Source organism: Terrapene carolina, unplaced genomic scaffold (genome assembly GCF_002925995.2).
Source record: "Terrapene carolina triunguis isolate 2854851 unplaced genomic scaffold, T_m_triunguis-2.0 Scaffold111, whole genome shotgun sequence".
NCBI lineage: Eukaryota > Metazoa > Chordata > Testudines > Emydidae > Terrapene > Terrapene triunguis.
In genome coordinates this window covers 3,631,862-3,648,010 of record NW_020664462.1, presented here as the reverse complement: position 1 = coordinate 3,648,010, position 16,149 = coordinate 3,631,862, and the positions used below count along the sequence as shown (strand labels likewise).

General features: G+C 42.5%; 1 protein-coding gene across 2 annotated transcripts in view; it reads right to left on the bottom strand.

Moving 5' to 3' along the window:
• Positions 1-596: 596 nt before the first annotated feature.
• The window catches only part of SNAP47 (synaptosome associated protein 47), a 35,877-nt gene continuing 20,324 nt past the window's right edge, over positions 597-16,149 (bottom strand). For both annotated transcript variants that reach the window (XM_026652108.2, XM_026652109.2), the window contains 2 exons: positions 12,955-13,091; positions 597-3,358 (listed from right to left, as the gene is read on the bottom strand). In XM_026652108.2, the coding sequence (XP_026507893.1) occupies positions 3,212-3,358; positions 12,955-13,091 (284 nt within the window). In that variant the 3' untranslated portion in view covers positions 597-3,211. The remainder of the gene's footprint in view (positions 3,359-12,954; positions 13,092-16,149) is intronic.

Below are 16,149 nucleotides of genomic sequence, written 5' to 3'. Positions count from 1 at the left end.
CTCTGAAACCTAGAGAGAGAGAGCACGCGAGCAGATTTCCCCCCACAACTCATGTGAATGGTCAGAAAGTGACGACGGCTGAACTCTGTATGGATTGTAGTTCATTGTCAGGTATTTTTGCTGTTCTTTGGGTAGGAAGGAAGAGACCTGCAGTAAAGTAAAAGCCTGAGGGTGTCTGAAAAAGCTTGAGTGTTGCTTTAGGTATTACTAAGAAAGGTAGGAACTAGAGATTTCCAAACTGTGGTCTAAAGACAGCTGTGATACACAGAGTATTTGCAGGTGGTCGGAAGAGAGCTACTGCAAGGATGGAATTGAAATGCAGAACATACGAGTGTGATTCACTTTCTTCCAAATGAGAACACATTTATCGCACTAAAGAGACCTAAATACACATCAATTACTTTCCCATGTAAGCAATCACTGTAGTTGCCACAGAGATGTTACGTGATTACAAGTGGGAGGGGAGGTGGCTGTAACTGGGTGGGCAGGCCTCCACGAGACACACAATTAGTGGTCCACTTGAGAAATCCCGGTACAAGCAGAAAAAAAAAAATCACTATTTCAAGATATTATTTTAATAAAAGTAAAGAACAAGTTACAGAATCAAAGTGAATTCCTGGCAGATGGAATTCAGCTAGACAGAAAATGTACAGATCTAAAACTTTTTACTCTTATAATACTAGGGTGGGGCTTTTTTTTCCATGAACATGTTAGACCAAGGTGAACTAACGCATACAAACAGTAGTGAATTAAATACTAAAGCATCGCAATAAGTTATGACAAAAAGAATGGTAAACTCCATCCAGTTAAGTGCAAATGTTATTTGTTTTTGGCAATCGTAGTTGGATTAATTAATGTTAGGAATCAGTTCTAAATCAGCACCAGGTCCAAATTTCTTCACACCAAAATGTGCATTTTGTACAAAGTGTATTTCTAAACAAGTTTCATAAAATAAATCATCTTGTAAACATGTTTTCTCATCACATTAAGACAACAGTTACTTGGGATATTTCAAACTAAAATGGATGTGCTGATTTACTGTGTGATACATTCTTTATGTATATATTTCATATAGCCTAAACATTACTACATTCAGAAATACTGAACAAGACACCAATGCACACCAGTAACAACTCAGATAGTGAATAAGTGACTTGCAGAGCAAAAATACAAGTCACTCAAAAATTAACCAGCTATTACATTGGAGAGATGTGCACTATATTGTTTTCAATACTATTATCTCTAGGTCATTTCCCATATACGGCTTCAATTTTAGTCCACATTACTCTGAAATGGAACAATCCCATGGCAGTTATCAGAGGGGTCCCCCGTTCAAAACTTCAGCATTTAAAAAGATTTTATCTGTAAAGTTACATGCTGACAATTCACTATCAGCTTATTATAAAACACTTTGAAATGATAAGGTTACAACAATTTTCTTTAAAGCAAAGTAACTAGTGGGCTGAAGTAGAGAAAATGAAAAGGGTAGTGGTAAGCAGAAATGAATCCTCTTCCAGTTCTCTGCTACGGGCTACATACAGGCTATTTGGAACCTATTCTCGGCAATGGCTTTTATGGTAGGAGAGAAAAGTCTACACTAAAGCGTGTTTAACTGATATAAGTTACATCTAGATTGTGAACTAGGACTAAAATCAATGATAACAAAACAATAATAATATAGTTTAGATGCATTTTTTTACAGCCACTCCCTTTTATTTTTGAAAGACAATGAACTAACCATGTAAGACTGGCTTTGACAAGAAGTCTTGTCCCCACACATCTCATTATTTTTCTTTTAAATAACTGGAAGCGGGAGGGCTGTCCATCATGTTAGTTTCCATTAATACCAAGAGGCACACAAAACATTTATAGCACTGATCAGGAGACACTCAATCCATAGGTCTGCAGTAGAGGTACCAGGGTTTATGTGGTCCCCATGCAGCTCTGATGGAGTTTGTATCTGAGCAGTGCGGAGGGAACACCAATCACAAGTGTATTCCTTGGAAAATGAAGGGATGCTAAGCAATTTATGGACCTGAGCCTCCCAGCATCCAGGAAGGGTTATGGAAATGATATCTGTCATACCATGGAGAATCTGTGCCAAGCCATCGTCAGATTTCTGAAGAGCTAAAACCTTGTAAGGACTTCAGCCAACCAGAGAGCATCTTATTCCAAAAATCTCTTTATACGTAAGTGAGGCTCTTTATGTATACAAGGTACTCCACGTGCTTTCAGAACAGACTTGTGTGCTTCAAATCATCTTAATGATAGTATAGTGAACAACTAATCCTCTACTGTACTTTTATTTCTACCACTGGTCATTCAGTATAAAAGACAAAGCAGCTGCAATTGAACATCAAAGGATCAAGAATTCCCTTTTGGAAAATGAAAGTCTCCGCTTTGCTTCAACACTTATTTTCAGTAAGCTACTTAAGTAGCGGGACACTTAGCCTGTGGCAACACTCAACTGCACTCCTCACGGAGCGCAAATCTCACTAATTCACAGACATGTCGTCTGTCTCCACTTGCTTGCCAAAGATTTCATAGCCAAAAGCTGTGGCAAGCTCTTGTAGTACTAAACTTCATTACATAAAAGCTTTACTAGTACACTGTGCTAGGAATCTTAAAACTACATTTGTACAATAAGTGAACAAAGTTCTTTTATCGTAAACAATTAGGCTTGTTCACTCAATCACTAATTTGTAAAATTCAGCAGCTTGCAGTGGGACGCCTGGTGCTTAGTGTGAATTGGCCAACTTCTACTCTACCACCATTTTTGGAGAGAACTTGCAAGAATTTTGGGGTGTAATTATCTGGTATAAAGACACAATTCATTACCCCCTCATCTTCACTTATTTGTTACAGAAAAGTTACTTTGCAAAAGCAGTAACTTAGCATGTGTCATGGATGTCAACTCAGATGAAGTCACAGTATTTTATATTTAAGGATCTTTTGTAGCAGGGATTTCAGAGTCATTGTTTCCCCACAATTAACAGTTTAGGCCTTTTTCATTTTAAAATGCCTTTAAAAGTTATCCCAGTCTGGAAATGTTTCCACATTCCTTCCCCCTTACTCCCCGTCAAAGTTCCACAGCAACATTCAAGACAGTATTAGAGATGGCTCCTGTACAATCAAAAAGGCTATAAATAGTCTGTTAAAGAAACAATTGCACAGTTCCTCTTGTTACCATCCTCGCTGGCTCGTATGGGTGCTACGTTAGCTTCTTCATTCTGCGGTTCTGCTTGTCAATATTCAAAGTTGTCTGGTCTACAGAGGTGGAGATGACGTCAAGAACTTCGTCCTGTCTCTCCAGTTCTGTGTCTGTTTCTATGGCGAGGCTCTTAAGCTTCTTCAGTATCTGCCAGAAGAAGAGATCAAGAGCTTTCCGTGAATGACCCGGACAGACTTTTCAGTTATCTTCAGACGTGAAGAGCAATTGTAATATGCAAGTTTTAAATAATCAGATCCTACCTCCGTATGTCCAGCAAAATGACAGGGCTAAGATTTCCACCATTTAATATTACAGTGCCCCAAAGTGGGCTAAGTGCCTGATGGGGCAAGCAGAGAGAATCTGTCCTGATAATCTAATTTTAGACATGACGCAAGTGGGGCTAGAACAACAGAAAGGACAGCGTGAGGGTTACAGCAATAAGGTTACACGGTTTCTCAGTTTAGGCATTTGTGCTTCTAGCTGACTCAGTTATAACTGACTCACTTGTGAGCACTATGGAAGTAGAGAGTCTGCAGGAACCATTTGAATGAAGATAGGTAGTGGCTTGACAGATCAGCACTGAGAAGACATCCCACTGTGCAAAAGGTCCCAAGGTGGCTGCAGGAGAAGCGGACAAAGAGGGCACTAAAATGGGAATAGTCAGAGGAGCGAGAGAGGGGTCACAGTGAACTTGGGTAAGAGTAGAGTTGAATAGGTCTTAGAAGGTAAAGGGACCAGTTGTTTAAGCATGATGCAGTGAAGAAGGGGAACATGCAGGGATCTGAAGGGGAAGGAGGGTAACATGGTCAGAAGCAGTGGAGCAGGATCATATTAGATAGATGGGAGGGGAAGAATGTGGGTGTCAGGGATGTCAGAGAGACTACTTTGGGGTCATCAAGATGGGAAATAACAGATACACTGACTGCTACACTATTCCAGGCTACAAGCAAGAGGCCCACACAAGCATTATATTACAAATAAACCAGTTAACACCACACTTAGCAAATTACCACTCCCTCATGTAACCATAAGCAAACACCCAGAGAGACTGCAAGGTAACTCCCAGCGATCCTGTTCTATGTAGTGTTTGGAAAAGCCCATGAACATTGTTTTAGATAAGGAAGAAGCCTCTGAGGTGAGTGTGAAAAAGCCAAATCAACACAAATTTAAGGCCAGGAAGGTCCATTAAGATAATTTACAATGACCCACTAGGCCTTTACCAGCTCTAATTTCTGTGATCACATATGGCTAACCCCCCAAATAGAGATCCAAATGGTGAAAGAGAAAACTAAACTTCCTTGTGTGAACCAAAGCCATTTGTCCAGCCTGGCTGATCTTCTGACAAGACTCAGCTACCTTTCCTGACAGATGTATAAGGAGGGGATTTGGAAAACCTGCCTCATATCACGGGGATGGAGAACTGCGCTTCTCAGTTCCCCTCTACTAGAAAGTGGTTCCTTCTGCTGCCATGGTGGCCCATACACATCCTGATACTGTGTGCAACAACAGAACGTCACTACCCTCCTTGGCTATAACAGGTGTTTATTCACGCCATCATAACGGAATCTGTGGAAAGACCATTCTCTTCTCTTTAGGTCCATTTACTCTGCTTATCGCCATGACATGGTGAGCACCTAGACAAGACATTCTTGTTTATGATTCTGCTGTTGATCCTTGTATGACATAGTGTTAATTACTAAAGGATAAAACATGCCTGTGTGGTTTCTGTAGTAAAAAGAATAGTGAAGAGGAGGACAGTTGTTCTATTTTCTCTTCAAATACCCGGCACCACTTATGGAGGGATCTCAAAGCTCTTCACAAATATTAATTTATTAAGCCTCTCAACACTTCCAGGGAGATACTGTAGGTAAGGGACATGGAGGTCCCTTCACCCACATCTTGGATCAAATGCAGCAGTTGTCTAGCAGTGTGCAGCTACACTACACATCAGTTGGGAACAGGAAATGAGGATTACCGTATCCAATTGGAACTGGAGGAGAAATTTACAGACATAAAATAACTACTCGAATTGGAGATCAGCTAGGGCCCTGGGGTTTTATAGATGGAGCTTTATGCTCCCCCAGCACTCTTCGTAAATCACAAGGGGTCAGAAACTTAGTTTTACATCTGATTGGAAAGATGGCCTCTCCAGCAGCACAGTGCCCCCAACTCCACGCGGGGGCACTGGCTTACTGCAAAATCGGGGGGGGGGGGGGGAAATTCCTCTATTGACTCACCACCACTTTCTGCAGCAACCAGGCATTCAAACAAAGATTCTTATTAATTTGTTAAGCATCAGTGAGCTAAAGTATTGACCTGGCCTGACCCAGTTTAGCTTGTGAAATCCATTGAGATCACAGCACAAGGCAGTGGGGCTGCTGGTATGCCAAGTGGAGGCTCAAACACATTTACAGATTAACAGGAGGTGGCACAAGAGAAGCCAGAAAGGAAAGAGAGACACTTTCCACTCCCCAGAAACACTAGTATTTAATAATATGGAGATATATCTATTTCATAGAACTAGAAGGGACCTTGAAAGGTCATCGAGTCCAGTCCCCTGCCTTCACAGCAGGACCAAGTACTGTCCCTGACAGTATCAGAGGGGTAGCCATGTTAGTCTGGGTCTGTAAAAAGCTACAGAGTCCTGTGGCACCTTTAAAACTAACAGATGTATTGGAGCATAAGCTTTCGTGGGTGAATACGTCGCATGCGTGAATACGCATGTGTCTGATGAAGTGGGTATTCACCCACGAAAGCTTATGCTCCAATACATCTGTTAGTCTTAAAGGTGCCACAGGACTCTCTGTTGCTTTGTCCCTGACAGATTTCCCCCCCGGACTGAACTCACAACCCTGGGTTTAGCAGGCCAATGCGCAAACCACTGAGCTATCCCTCCCCCCCTTTTACAAAATAAAATTGTGCAAAAGCAAACAGGTCTATTATAACATCTGGCCTATTATTAGTTTTAAACCTGATTAATTTTGATGTGCTCTAGATTAATTCAAATGGGCTTAAAATTTAAAATATCCAAGAAAGAACAATAGTTTCGAACAGAAGGCTTAAAATATGAACGCCACTAAAATGAAAATTCAGACAGCTATAGTGCTCTGTTAATTTTATCTGCCTATTAGGGTCTGATTTGAAGATAAGGTGCTGATGTGGTTCCTGGTACAAACAAACAAACAAAAAATTTGCAAGTGGCTCATTTTCATCCACTAATTTCCTTTGTTGGCATACTGAGAGTCTGGTAACAATTTGCTTAACCCTTTGCCTGCTAGCCGCATTGCAAATTCAAGTTGTGTGAGGGTGTAGTTTTCTTCGAAAGGTGGTCTGACATAGTTAAAATGCTGCATCTACTGCTGCCCACATAAAGATAGTTGGAAAGATTACTAGAGTCAGTAGTCTGGCCAAACCTTAAAAATGGTTACTATTTTTGTGGAGCAAAACAATGACAAGATGTCTAGTCATCAATGCACAAATTCTGCCAACCACTAAAAGATCGGATGCCTTCTGTGCCAAAACCTAATTTGGGCTGTGAATCAAGAGATGAAATCCCTCCTTTCTATTTACAACATGCTACTACACATCAGAGGCAAGACTAAGGACTGAAGTTATAAGACATCTTTCCTGGCCACTTGCATTCAGAACGGATCAGTAAAATCAGTGGCCTCACAAGCAATCTCCTGCCTTTCCAACTCCAGCAGTAAGAAGCCGCCACTGGCTGCAACTCAGAAAAACTGGTTCAATTCCCAACCCTGCTACAGATTTCCTGTTGGGGACTTTGGGAAAGTCACTGAATCGGTCTGTGCCTTAGTTCCCCAACTGTAAAGTAAGGATAATAATACTTTACTTTCCCCAACTTTTATTTACTTAGACTGTCAACTTTTCAAGACAGAAGTGTCCCTTTCTAGGTGTCTGTACTGCACCTAGCAGAACTATATTATTCATTTGTATTATGGCAGAACATGCAGCCCAAGCCCTATTGTGGCAGGCACTATACAAACAAAGAGTGTTCCTGTTCCAAAGAGCTTACAACAGGGCTCTGATCTCGGTTCAGGCCCTGTATTTGTAATGAAAATACCACCACCATGGTTGCGGTAACCTCTTTATAGCAAGGGGGAGGGATAGCTCAGTGGTTTGAGCATTGACCTGCTAAACCCAGGGTTGTAAGTTCAACCCTTGAGGGGGCCACTTAGGGGGATCTGGGGCAAAATCAGTACTTGGTCCTGCTAGTGAAGGCAGGGGGCTAGACTTGATGACCTTTCAGGGTCCCTTCCAGCTCTATGAGATATAGTATATGGAGATATACCTTATTAAAGTAAGACATGAGACAAATTTGGTCAAACACTGCATATAGGTATCCACCAGTAAAAATAAGCAAAACACAGAAAGCGGCAGGTGTTAAGATGAACGCTCACTGCTCTGATTTTGGCTTCCCTGAATTCCTCGAGGAGTCCACTCCACAGGCTCTGTGCCACAGAGGGGAGAGGCCTGACATCAGGGGAAGGATCGGTTTGCGTAAATGCATGTGCCCCTGATCCAGCAATGGCCCCTCCACTCAGATAAATCTGAATCCTGGCATGTCTGAACTACATCCACGGGAACAGAAAGGCTATACAGAGATTCATAAGGCTGCTTTTATGGGGATCACATGCACCCATTTGGGGCAGCTGTGAAATGGGGCCCCTGGCACGTGCATGTAATTGCACAGTACCTACGTCGTCAGGCACAAGTCACACGTGCACTCAAGCAGTGTACACATGCAGCCAGTGGTTCAGACCTCACAAATCCTCTTCTGGGGCCTCCAGGGAGTCAGCGGAGTGCATCCTATGGCACAAAATTTGTGTCCTATACTCAGAAGTTAACAACCCAATTGCTAGAATAGGTACATTCGATAGCACAGCAGGTGCATTCTGTCTGGAACATCTGACAGCAATCAAGAGATCAGTTTTACAGGATTTGCTGTACTGGTTATTTGTTTCTTCAGGCTTTAAGGCGTGTATAAGTTACAAATAGAGCTATTCCAGCACTCTGATGCTGTGGCTGAATGGTCCCACAACTAAGCACTGCTTCTTTGACTTCATAACAGTTATGCTTTCCCAAGATGAAGTGTGAATGCAAGACAAAGGTAAATAAAGGCAGAGAAAAGTATCAGAGTGAAAAGACTAAACTAAACTAGAAGAATCATATGACCAAAGAGGCACGAAGAAGCCACTGGAAAGATACACAATGAAATCCATGGATTTTTCACAAATACTACGGAAATTAATGTCTTTATATAGTATCATCTGCTATATGGGATATGCAAACTGCAGATGTAGTAAACACAAGGGTAATCGCTCCTTGGCAGGAAAGGTTTAACAGAGCGGAAATTAGAAAGCACTGAATTTATTTTGCCAAACCAAATCTAGTGAACAAAATCCCACTCCCCCTCCTCAACCACAATCCTTAAGCTAATATTAGCGTATCCCTTCCCACACCCAATGACATGATGTCAGCCATGGTCAGCCGGTAGACAGCGACTCAGCCACAGACCACAGGAACTCAGTCTACTTCTTTCTGCAAATCTATAGCCCAGCTAATGGAACGCTGCCCACACAACCACAAAATGCTGTGCTTTAAACACGAAAGCCTCATGGTGAAGTCCTGGCAAGTTCTTTCACTTAAGTACCCAATCACAATTCCAGACTATTAAGGGCTTCCGGCTCTAATGAAAGGTACTTAATATTCAGTTCGTTGAGTTGCTGCTACAAATGTGAGTAGCTTTGTGAAAGAACTTCACCTATGAATGTTTCTCCCCAGGCCTACCCTGTAGCTCAGATATTTCCCTGACTGTTAATTATCCAATCCCCTCGCATCTCTCCGACCCTAAAATGGTCTGTTGGTCTTACCCATTCCACAAAGAGCTCTACAAAGCCCTTCACAGTCCCTACCAGTTCCAGTCCAGAACTAAAGATATTCCAAAAATAAAGAGCATAATCAATTTTCAAGAGGGAAACTCTTCAGAAAATATTGGTACTCAGCACACAAGGGTCAGAATACCATGAAGCAATTTTCAAAATGGTGGATACCACAGTTACAATACTGCCCTGCACACATTAACATTTTGCACTTAGTGCTTGTTTCGCCCTTAAATCTCGACATGCTTGACAAAGATAATCAACTATCATTCTTCTCATTGTACGGAGGGGGAAGCAGAGCCACAGTGAGTGAAGTCATTTGCTCAGAGTCTGTGGCACAGTCAACAGAACCCAAGTCTTCCGACTCCCAGTCCTACATCCTATTGACTAGTCAATGCTGCCTCCCAATAATAACCTGGAGTATAGGGCAAATCTAATGGAGATATTCAGGGCATTGAGAAGTTTGCCAGTTACCTACATGCCAGAAGCAGATACATGATGCCCTGATTGCCTGCTCCATGACTGCAAGGTCCATGAGCAGCACTTTAAACACCAACCATCCTCAACAACAGTTGGAAGGGTTTGTACTGGATCTCCATAAAGGTGCTGCGCCTGGACCTTAGTATAAAGTTCACCCCACAGAAACAGATATACTTTGTATACCTGCCCTCAGTAGTAGGCATCTGCCCCTTCAAGCAATCCTAGGTTCTCTTCTTCCACATCCTCATACCTCCTTCCCTTCTAATCTATCCCACCACATTCCTTCTCCACAGGGAAGAAGGATGAGGTTTGCATAGATTCTCAATCGAGCTGTCTGATTCTGCTCCAGAGTTCTGGAGTAGACAGCAGAGACGGTGCATGGAGAACTTCTGGGAGCAGCAGCACTGAAGGTGAGGCCCTCAATGCAGACAAGAGAAATACATGTGGCTCCTCTTGAGCCTGAGCTGCTGGGGGCAGGAGCAGTCAGGATCACACCTTAGTAAGGAGCAGCCTACACTCACCACCCATAACTGCAGAGCGCCATAATAGTTTCCAGGCATTGAAATAGGCCATGTTTTTGTCATGAATTGGCCCTGGAATAAGGAATTCCTCAAGAGCCTCTTCTAAGAGGTGCTGCAAAATATGTAGGCATCTTCAGCAGCCCTCACAGCTCGTGGTCAACAGCCCTTCCTTTAACATTTTGGCTTTTATGCTCTTTCTGTTACAACTGCAAAGTCTAGTTCTGTAGTTATATCGCTGACAGGTTACGAGATAAACAAGTAACCCAGCTGAATGCATAAGAGTTGCACAAGTGTTAGGTTGAATTGTAGAGAGGCAGTAGCTGCACTTATAAATTTCAGACTTTGCTTTTCATAAGCCTTAAAGTCCTCAAAAAAGGTCAACTCCACTTCAATGACTGCACATTTTGTTAGAAAGTTAAATGATTTGCATACTGATTTTGGGGAGTGTCACGGCATCCACTCATCGCGAGCGGTGCCTCTTGCTAGCCGTCCTGGGGATTAGCTATGCCAGCTTGCGCTCTCCCGCCAGTGTTGTCTTCTCCCATCTTGTCTCGTTCTACTGCCCTGCTGACTCGGATCTGCAGCTTCCTCGCTGTGGCTTAGCCCTCAGGCCAAATCACTAAAGTCATCCCCTTCCGGGGAATACATAGTCTTTCAAGACCTGCTGTCTGGCTAGTGCCTCCAAAGACCTTACCACTCCCCAGGGGCTGGTAGGGGAACCAAGGCCCACCCTGTACACTGGGTTCCAGCCCAGGAACCCTATAACAAGCAGCCACGGTCCCTTACAGTCCTACCTCTTGCTGCTGTTTTCCTGGGCTTCTTCCTACATATCTGGCTTTCCTCCTCTCTGGGTTTGCCAGACTCCAACTCCCTCCACTCAAGGAGTGACTGCAGCCTACTTCCCAGCAGCCTCTCTCAAGAGCACCAGCCCCGGACTGCAGCCACCTACCTGGCTTTATACAAGGCCTGTCTATTTCAGCACAGGGTGAGCCTGTTTCTAATTAGCTGCCTCCAGCCTAAAGCTCCCCTGCTTGCAGGCTAATTAGCTGATTGGGCTGACCCAATCCAGCTCTTGTTGGGCTAGTATGAAGAGCACACCCTATCCCAGGAGGACAATAATGCATTGTCCTAATTTACATTTCCCCCCACCTTCTCTCAAAAGCAGACAATCCTAGGCACTTCAATTGAGTTTAATGCATAAAGTCGTTGTGAAATATAGTTTACAATACCCATTTTTTGTCCAAAGAGGTGTACTATGGAATTTATCCTTGGGTGAGGGAAGGAGGTGGGGCGCAATGATTTTTCAAGTGTTATTCTGGGTGCCTCAATTATTGGGGGCGCAACCTGTGGCAACTTACAGGGACCAGATTTTCGGAAAGCAAGTGCTCAGTATTTCATATTCAGTATCCTTGTCTCTCAATTTGGGTACTTGAAAATGGAGGTCTCCAAAATCAGACACTTTGGAAAACCTTGGCTGGGTGTATTAGGAATATCAGAATGGCCCCTTGGGGCCAAAGGGGCTCTGGTGAACTTTTAAATGATTAGTGGGACTTTCTGTTTTAAAAAAGATCTCTAGTCTGTTTCCCTGCAAAGACAACCTTTCAACTGTCTGGGTTTCTGTTAAGTCTAACCTTACTTCTGACATCCGTGGGTTGCTAGTAGTGATTTTTGTTAACTATAATGTGGTTTTTTTGCAAGGTTTTCATTTTTAGCCATCCTTAAAATGACTGCTGCGTACTTGCAAACTCAGGTCCAATTTAGTTAAAAAGGGGGTTTGAGTCTGGAATTACGTGAGAGAAGGAGAATGAACAACTACAGGCTGAAGCAGAATAAGTGGCTCTTTCACACGATGCTATCACGAAACCTCAAAAGTATCATTCAAGTGAGAGACAGGAAAAGGACAATGCCAGGAACACCCCCAATATATTCTTTACAAAATATTTTAAAGGGGCACAATCGGTTTGAAAGTCAGACCTGTCTAAAAATGTCGGGTTCATTACAGATATAAGTAACACGTAAGTTAGTGAAAATATATTCCTTTGCTTTTCCAGGTTGTTTACTTTGACAGCACTCTGTGTATGGTCAGTCTCTCTGCGGCTGAAAAGGCTTCAACAACAGGAGAAAAATGTTTTTTTTTTTTTTTTTTTTTTTTAAGGAATTTAAAACAAATTCAGGACCTAATATTTTAAGGCAGTTGTAGTAGACTGGAATTTGTTAAGTTAGCCTTTTTACTGCAACCTTGTCCCTGCCCCCACATTCATCTGTCCAATCCACCAGTTGGATCTTGTATCTAAACTGGACTGCGAGCTCTCGGGGATAGGGTCTTTACCACCCACAGCACAATGGCTCCCCCAGATGTTACTGCAATACAGATAAATGATCGTTCAAAAAAAATTCAAGTTGATGGCGTCTGTTTAAAGAGCTGTAAAACAGGGAAGGAGAAAGTACAAATGGGCATAATGTGATCTGGAAAATCAGTACTGAAACATTTAATTTTCAGTGTAGAATGGAGGTGGCACGAGCGTGCGACTTTTCAATGAATCAAAATCCCAGAGCTATTTTCACCGTGATGACAAATCCCCGATTTCTCAACAAAATAAAACAAGGCAAAAACACCCCAAAACCCAACAAAAGGTGGTGGAAAGCACACCGAGGGGTGGATTTTTTTTTTATGTCCCTCCAGAGTTCCAGAGAAAGAGAGGATAAGACGACCTGGAAGAGCTCTGTGTATAAGACCTAGGGATGAACCCTGCTCCGCTTCAGAGTGTTTACGTTTAGGGGGAGGGCACAAGGAAAGGGCTTTGGTATATGCTGCTTTAACCTGGGCTCCTCTCGACAGTACCTGTTTAAGTTCTTGAGTTTCTGACTCAGACATGATTTGTTTTTGCTTTTGCAGCTGAGCCTGCCCACCTCCACCTCCACCTCCGCCTCCTTCCGATGGGGATCCAGGTTGCACCACGCTTACTATGCGTCCGGTGGCTGTAAAGAGAAATTCAGACAGTCATTCAGTGACATCTGCTGGACCAGGTGGAGAATGCAGGAGGTAAGACCAAGTGAAGTGCTTTATGCTTTGCACAGTGGAGGCTTCTGTTGAGATGCAAGAGGAACTTAAATGAGAATCATCACGTTTAATGGGGGGAGGGATAACTCAGTGGTTTGAGCATTGGCCTGCTAAACCCAGGGTTGTGAGTTCAATCCTTGAGGGGGCCACTTAGGGAACAGGGGTAAAAATCTGTCTGGGGATTGGCCCTGCTTTGAGCAGGGGGTTGGACTAGATGACCTCCTGAGGTCCCTTCCAACCCTGATATTCTATGATTCTATGACTCTTCCTCTGAAATAAAATCCATTATCTATGTAACACATCAGAGATCATGCAACAGTCATAACTACACAAACAACTTCTCAGGCTAGCCTGCAGAACGTAGCAACTGGAAGGCCTGCCGTGCCCCAGACAAGCTACTTAGTACCAGGGGGCCAATTGCTAAAAGGTTAATTTTGGACCCCAAGCAGCCATTTGAAACAGACGACACGGAGGCAAGGTGTTTGTTCCGTACAGGAAAAACGTAGGCTCTTTTTCTGCTTCTCCTTCACACATTAGTCAATTCAATTTGCAAAACACAGCTTGCTCTGGAGAACACCTGTGAATCCTGTCAGCTAGCCTCGGAACAAAAGGGCAATACTGACGCTAACAGCGCGCACAGAGCTAATCAGTGCAGCAGCACGGATTTGACTTCTGAAGCAGCACGCCACCTGTCCTTTATTTAAAGCACCGGCTCCTATTGCAATATCTGATACCTCCTGTCCCAGAGAAGTGCTACGATTAAAGGCCATTATTTGTAATACAGATTGTCTCGGGTGTTTAGCACCAACCATATTTACGTATCAAGACACTCCAAACATCCCAGAAGTGGTCCCACTTAAAGGGGCACTGAACGTCGAAGGAAGCTGCCACTGCCTGCTATCGCACAGCCTGACCTAACACGGCACAGCGACAACAGCTGCTGGAGACATCAGGACAGAAAGTAAATAAGTCGGAAGCTGGAGCTCGCTCTGGATCCAAAGAACTGGTGCCAAGCTGGCTGGCCGCCTGACAGCACATACGCTACTACTTTGGATAGCGTTACTTCTTAATGAAAAAGGAGACAAAAGCTAAACTAAAAATACAAAAACCTAAATCCCTCGCATGTAATTACTGCAAACTCATAATCCCCTGGAATTATTTGGTTATCAGTCTGTCTGTTATTGGACTCAGACAATCAAGCTTTAAGACAAGCAAGTCATTCACTGTGCTAGTACTACTCTGTCCAACTTCCTCTTGTATCCTCTGAGCCACTAAGTATCAAACACTATTTTTTTTTTTAAATACTATTTGTAGTAAACTACTACTGCAATCTTGTTTAAAGGAACATGGGGAAAAAAATTTCTGCCTATGGTTAGACAAGATTCTTTGTGTCTCTTACCAATTGAGTGCCATTTAAAACTAGTTAATTCATTAGAATAGTCATATTCAGTATTCATTCACTAGTTAATTCATTAGAATAGTCATATTCAGTATTCATTCACTAGTTAATTCACTGGGAAATATACTCGGCCCTGTTTCTCTTGATGAAAAGAGAAATAGGAAAGGACATGATAAAAGGTACACGAAATAATGAATGGGATACAGGAGGAGATTGGGCAGATTTTATTTACTTAATAAAAAGGAGATTAAATTAAATTGAAAGGCAGCAACATTTAAAGATAAGAAATGGAAATGTGTTTTCTTCTCCCAAACCACAACTGGCCCAGGGATCTCATTGCCACAAGGTATCATTGAAGTCAAGAGCTTAGCAGGCCTCAAAAAAGTATTGGACATTCATATGGATAACAAGACATTCAAATAGATAACTATCCTTAGAATAGTAAGGATTAACAATTCAGGAGTTTTGGAAGGGATGTAAAACTCTCATGCTGCAGGACATAAGCCAACCTCTAACTATTGGGGGTCAGGAGGACACTTTCCCTGGGGGTAGGCTACCCCATAACTGTGTACTGTTGGATTTTTTGTACATTTCTCTGAAGTAGCTATTACTGGTCAGATAGTCTAAGGGTCTGCTCCAGTCCGGCAAAACCTATCTTACACTAAGGCACAAGAACTAGATAATTGTAGGCTGTTGAACACCCTGTATGGGTTTGTCCAATAGGCTAAAGCTAGTAAGCAAATCCAAGGCAATTAGACAATTGGTTTCAAGCAAACTAGAAGATATAGAATGCTTCAGTGAGGGTTGTACTTGAACCCAAGTCAAAACTATGAGGAAAATATACCTTCTATATACATATATATGTATGAATGAATGCGAAGCATGCATAGTTTCTGCCTCTTTCATTGGGGAATTATATTCAGGTGATATATTAAAATGCCAGTGTTCTGTCAAAGCCATGGGAATGCCATGGGTTAGCATCTGCTGTTACAGAAAGTCTCAAATGTAAAGACAACTGTACAAAAGATTATCTGTGTCTTTTAGTTCATGAATCAGAATTCAGCGTCTGGAAATTTTTTTTTTTCCTTTAGAAAAATCCATGTTTCCACCAGAGGTATGGAAAAAACCCACAGGTTAAAATGCAGTCAGTGACTGCCATCTTGTGGCAACAATATGTCACTGACACTGGATCTACAGAATGAACAAACAAGGGAAAGAAGTTTTGGTGGAGTCACAGACGTCATGATTTCCACAACCTCCAGTTTCTTCTATTGGTGTTTCCAACTTAAACAGTAAAAATGCAGGTGGGGATAGGACAGCAACATCCTCGACTCACTGACTCAGCTGCAAACAGAGCAGAGCAGTGAGAAACGAAGCAAAATAAGGCTTTATAACCAATTATTTTATGTAACAAGCATTAAGTCCATCAGGAACTGAACACCAATTTGCCTGGATAACTCGGTGCTTGGAAATCAGCAGGTTGTTTTTCCTCTAAGTTGTTGTGCTTACATTTTAGTGCCAAGTGCCTAAGAGTTATTTCCTTAAAAATTAACAAGCTTTTCCAAGCCCCGGTCCTT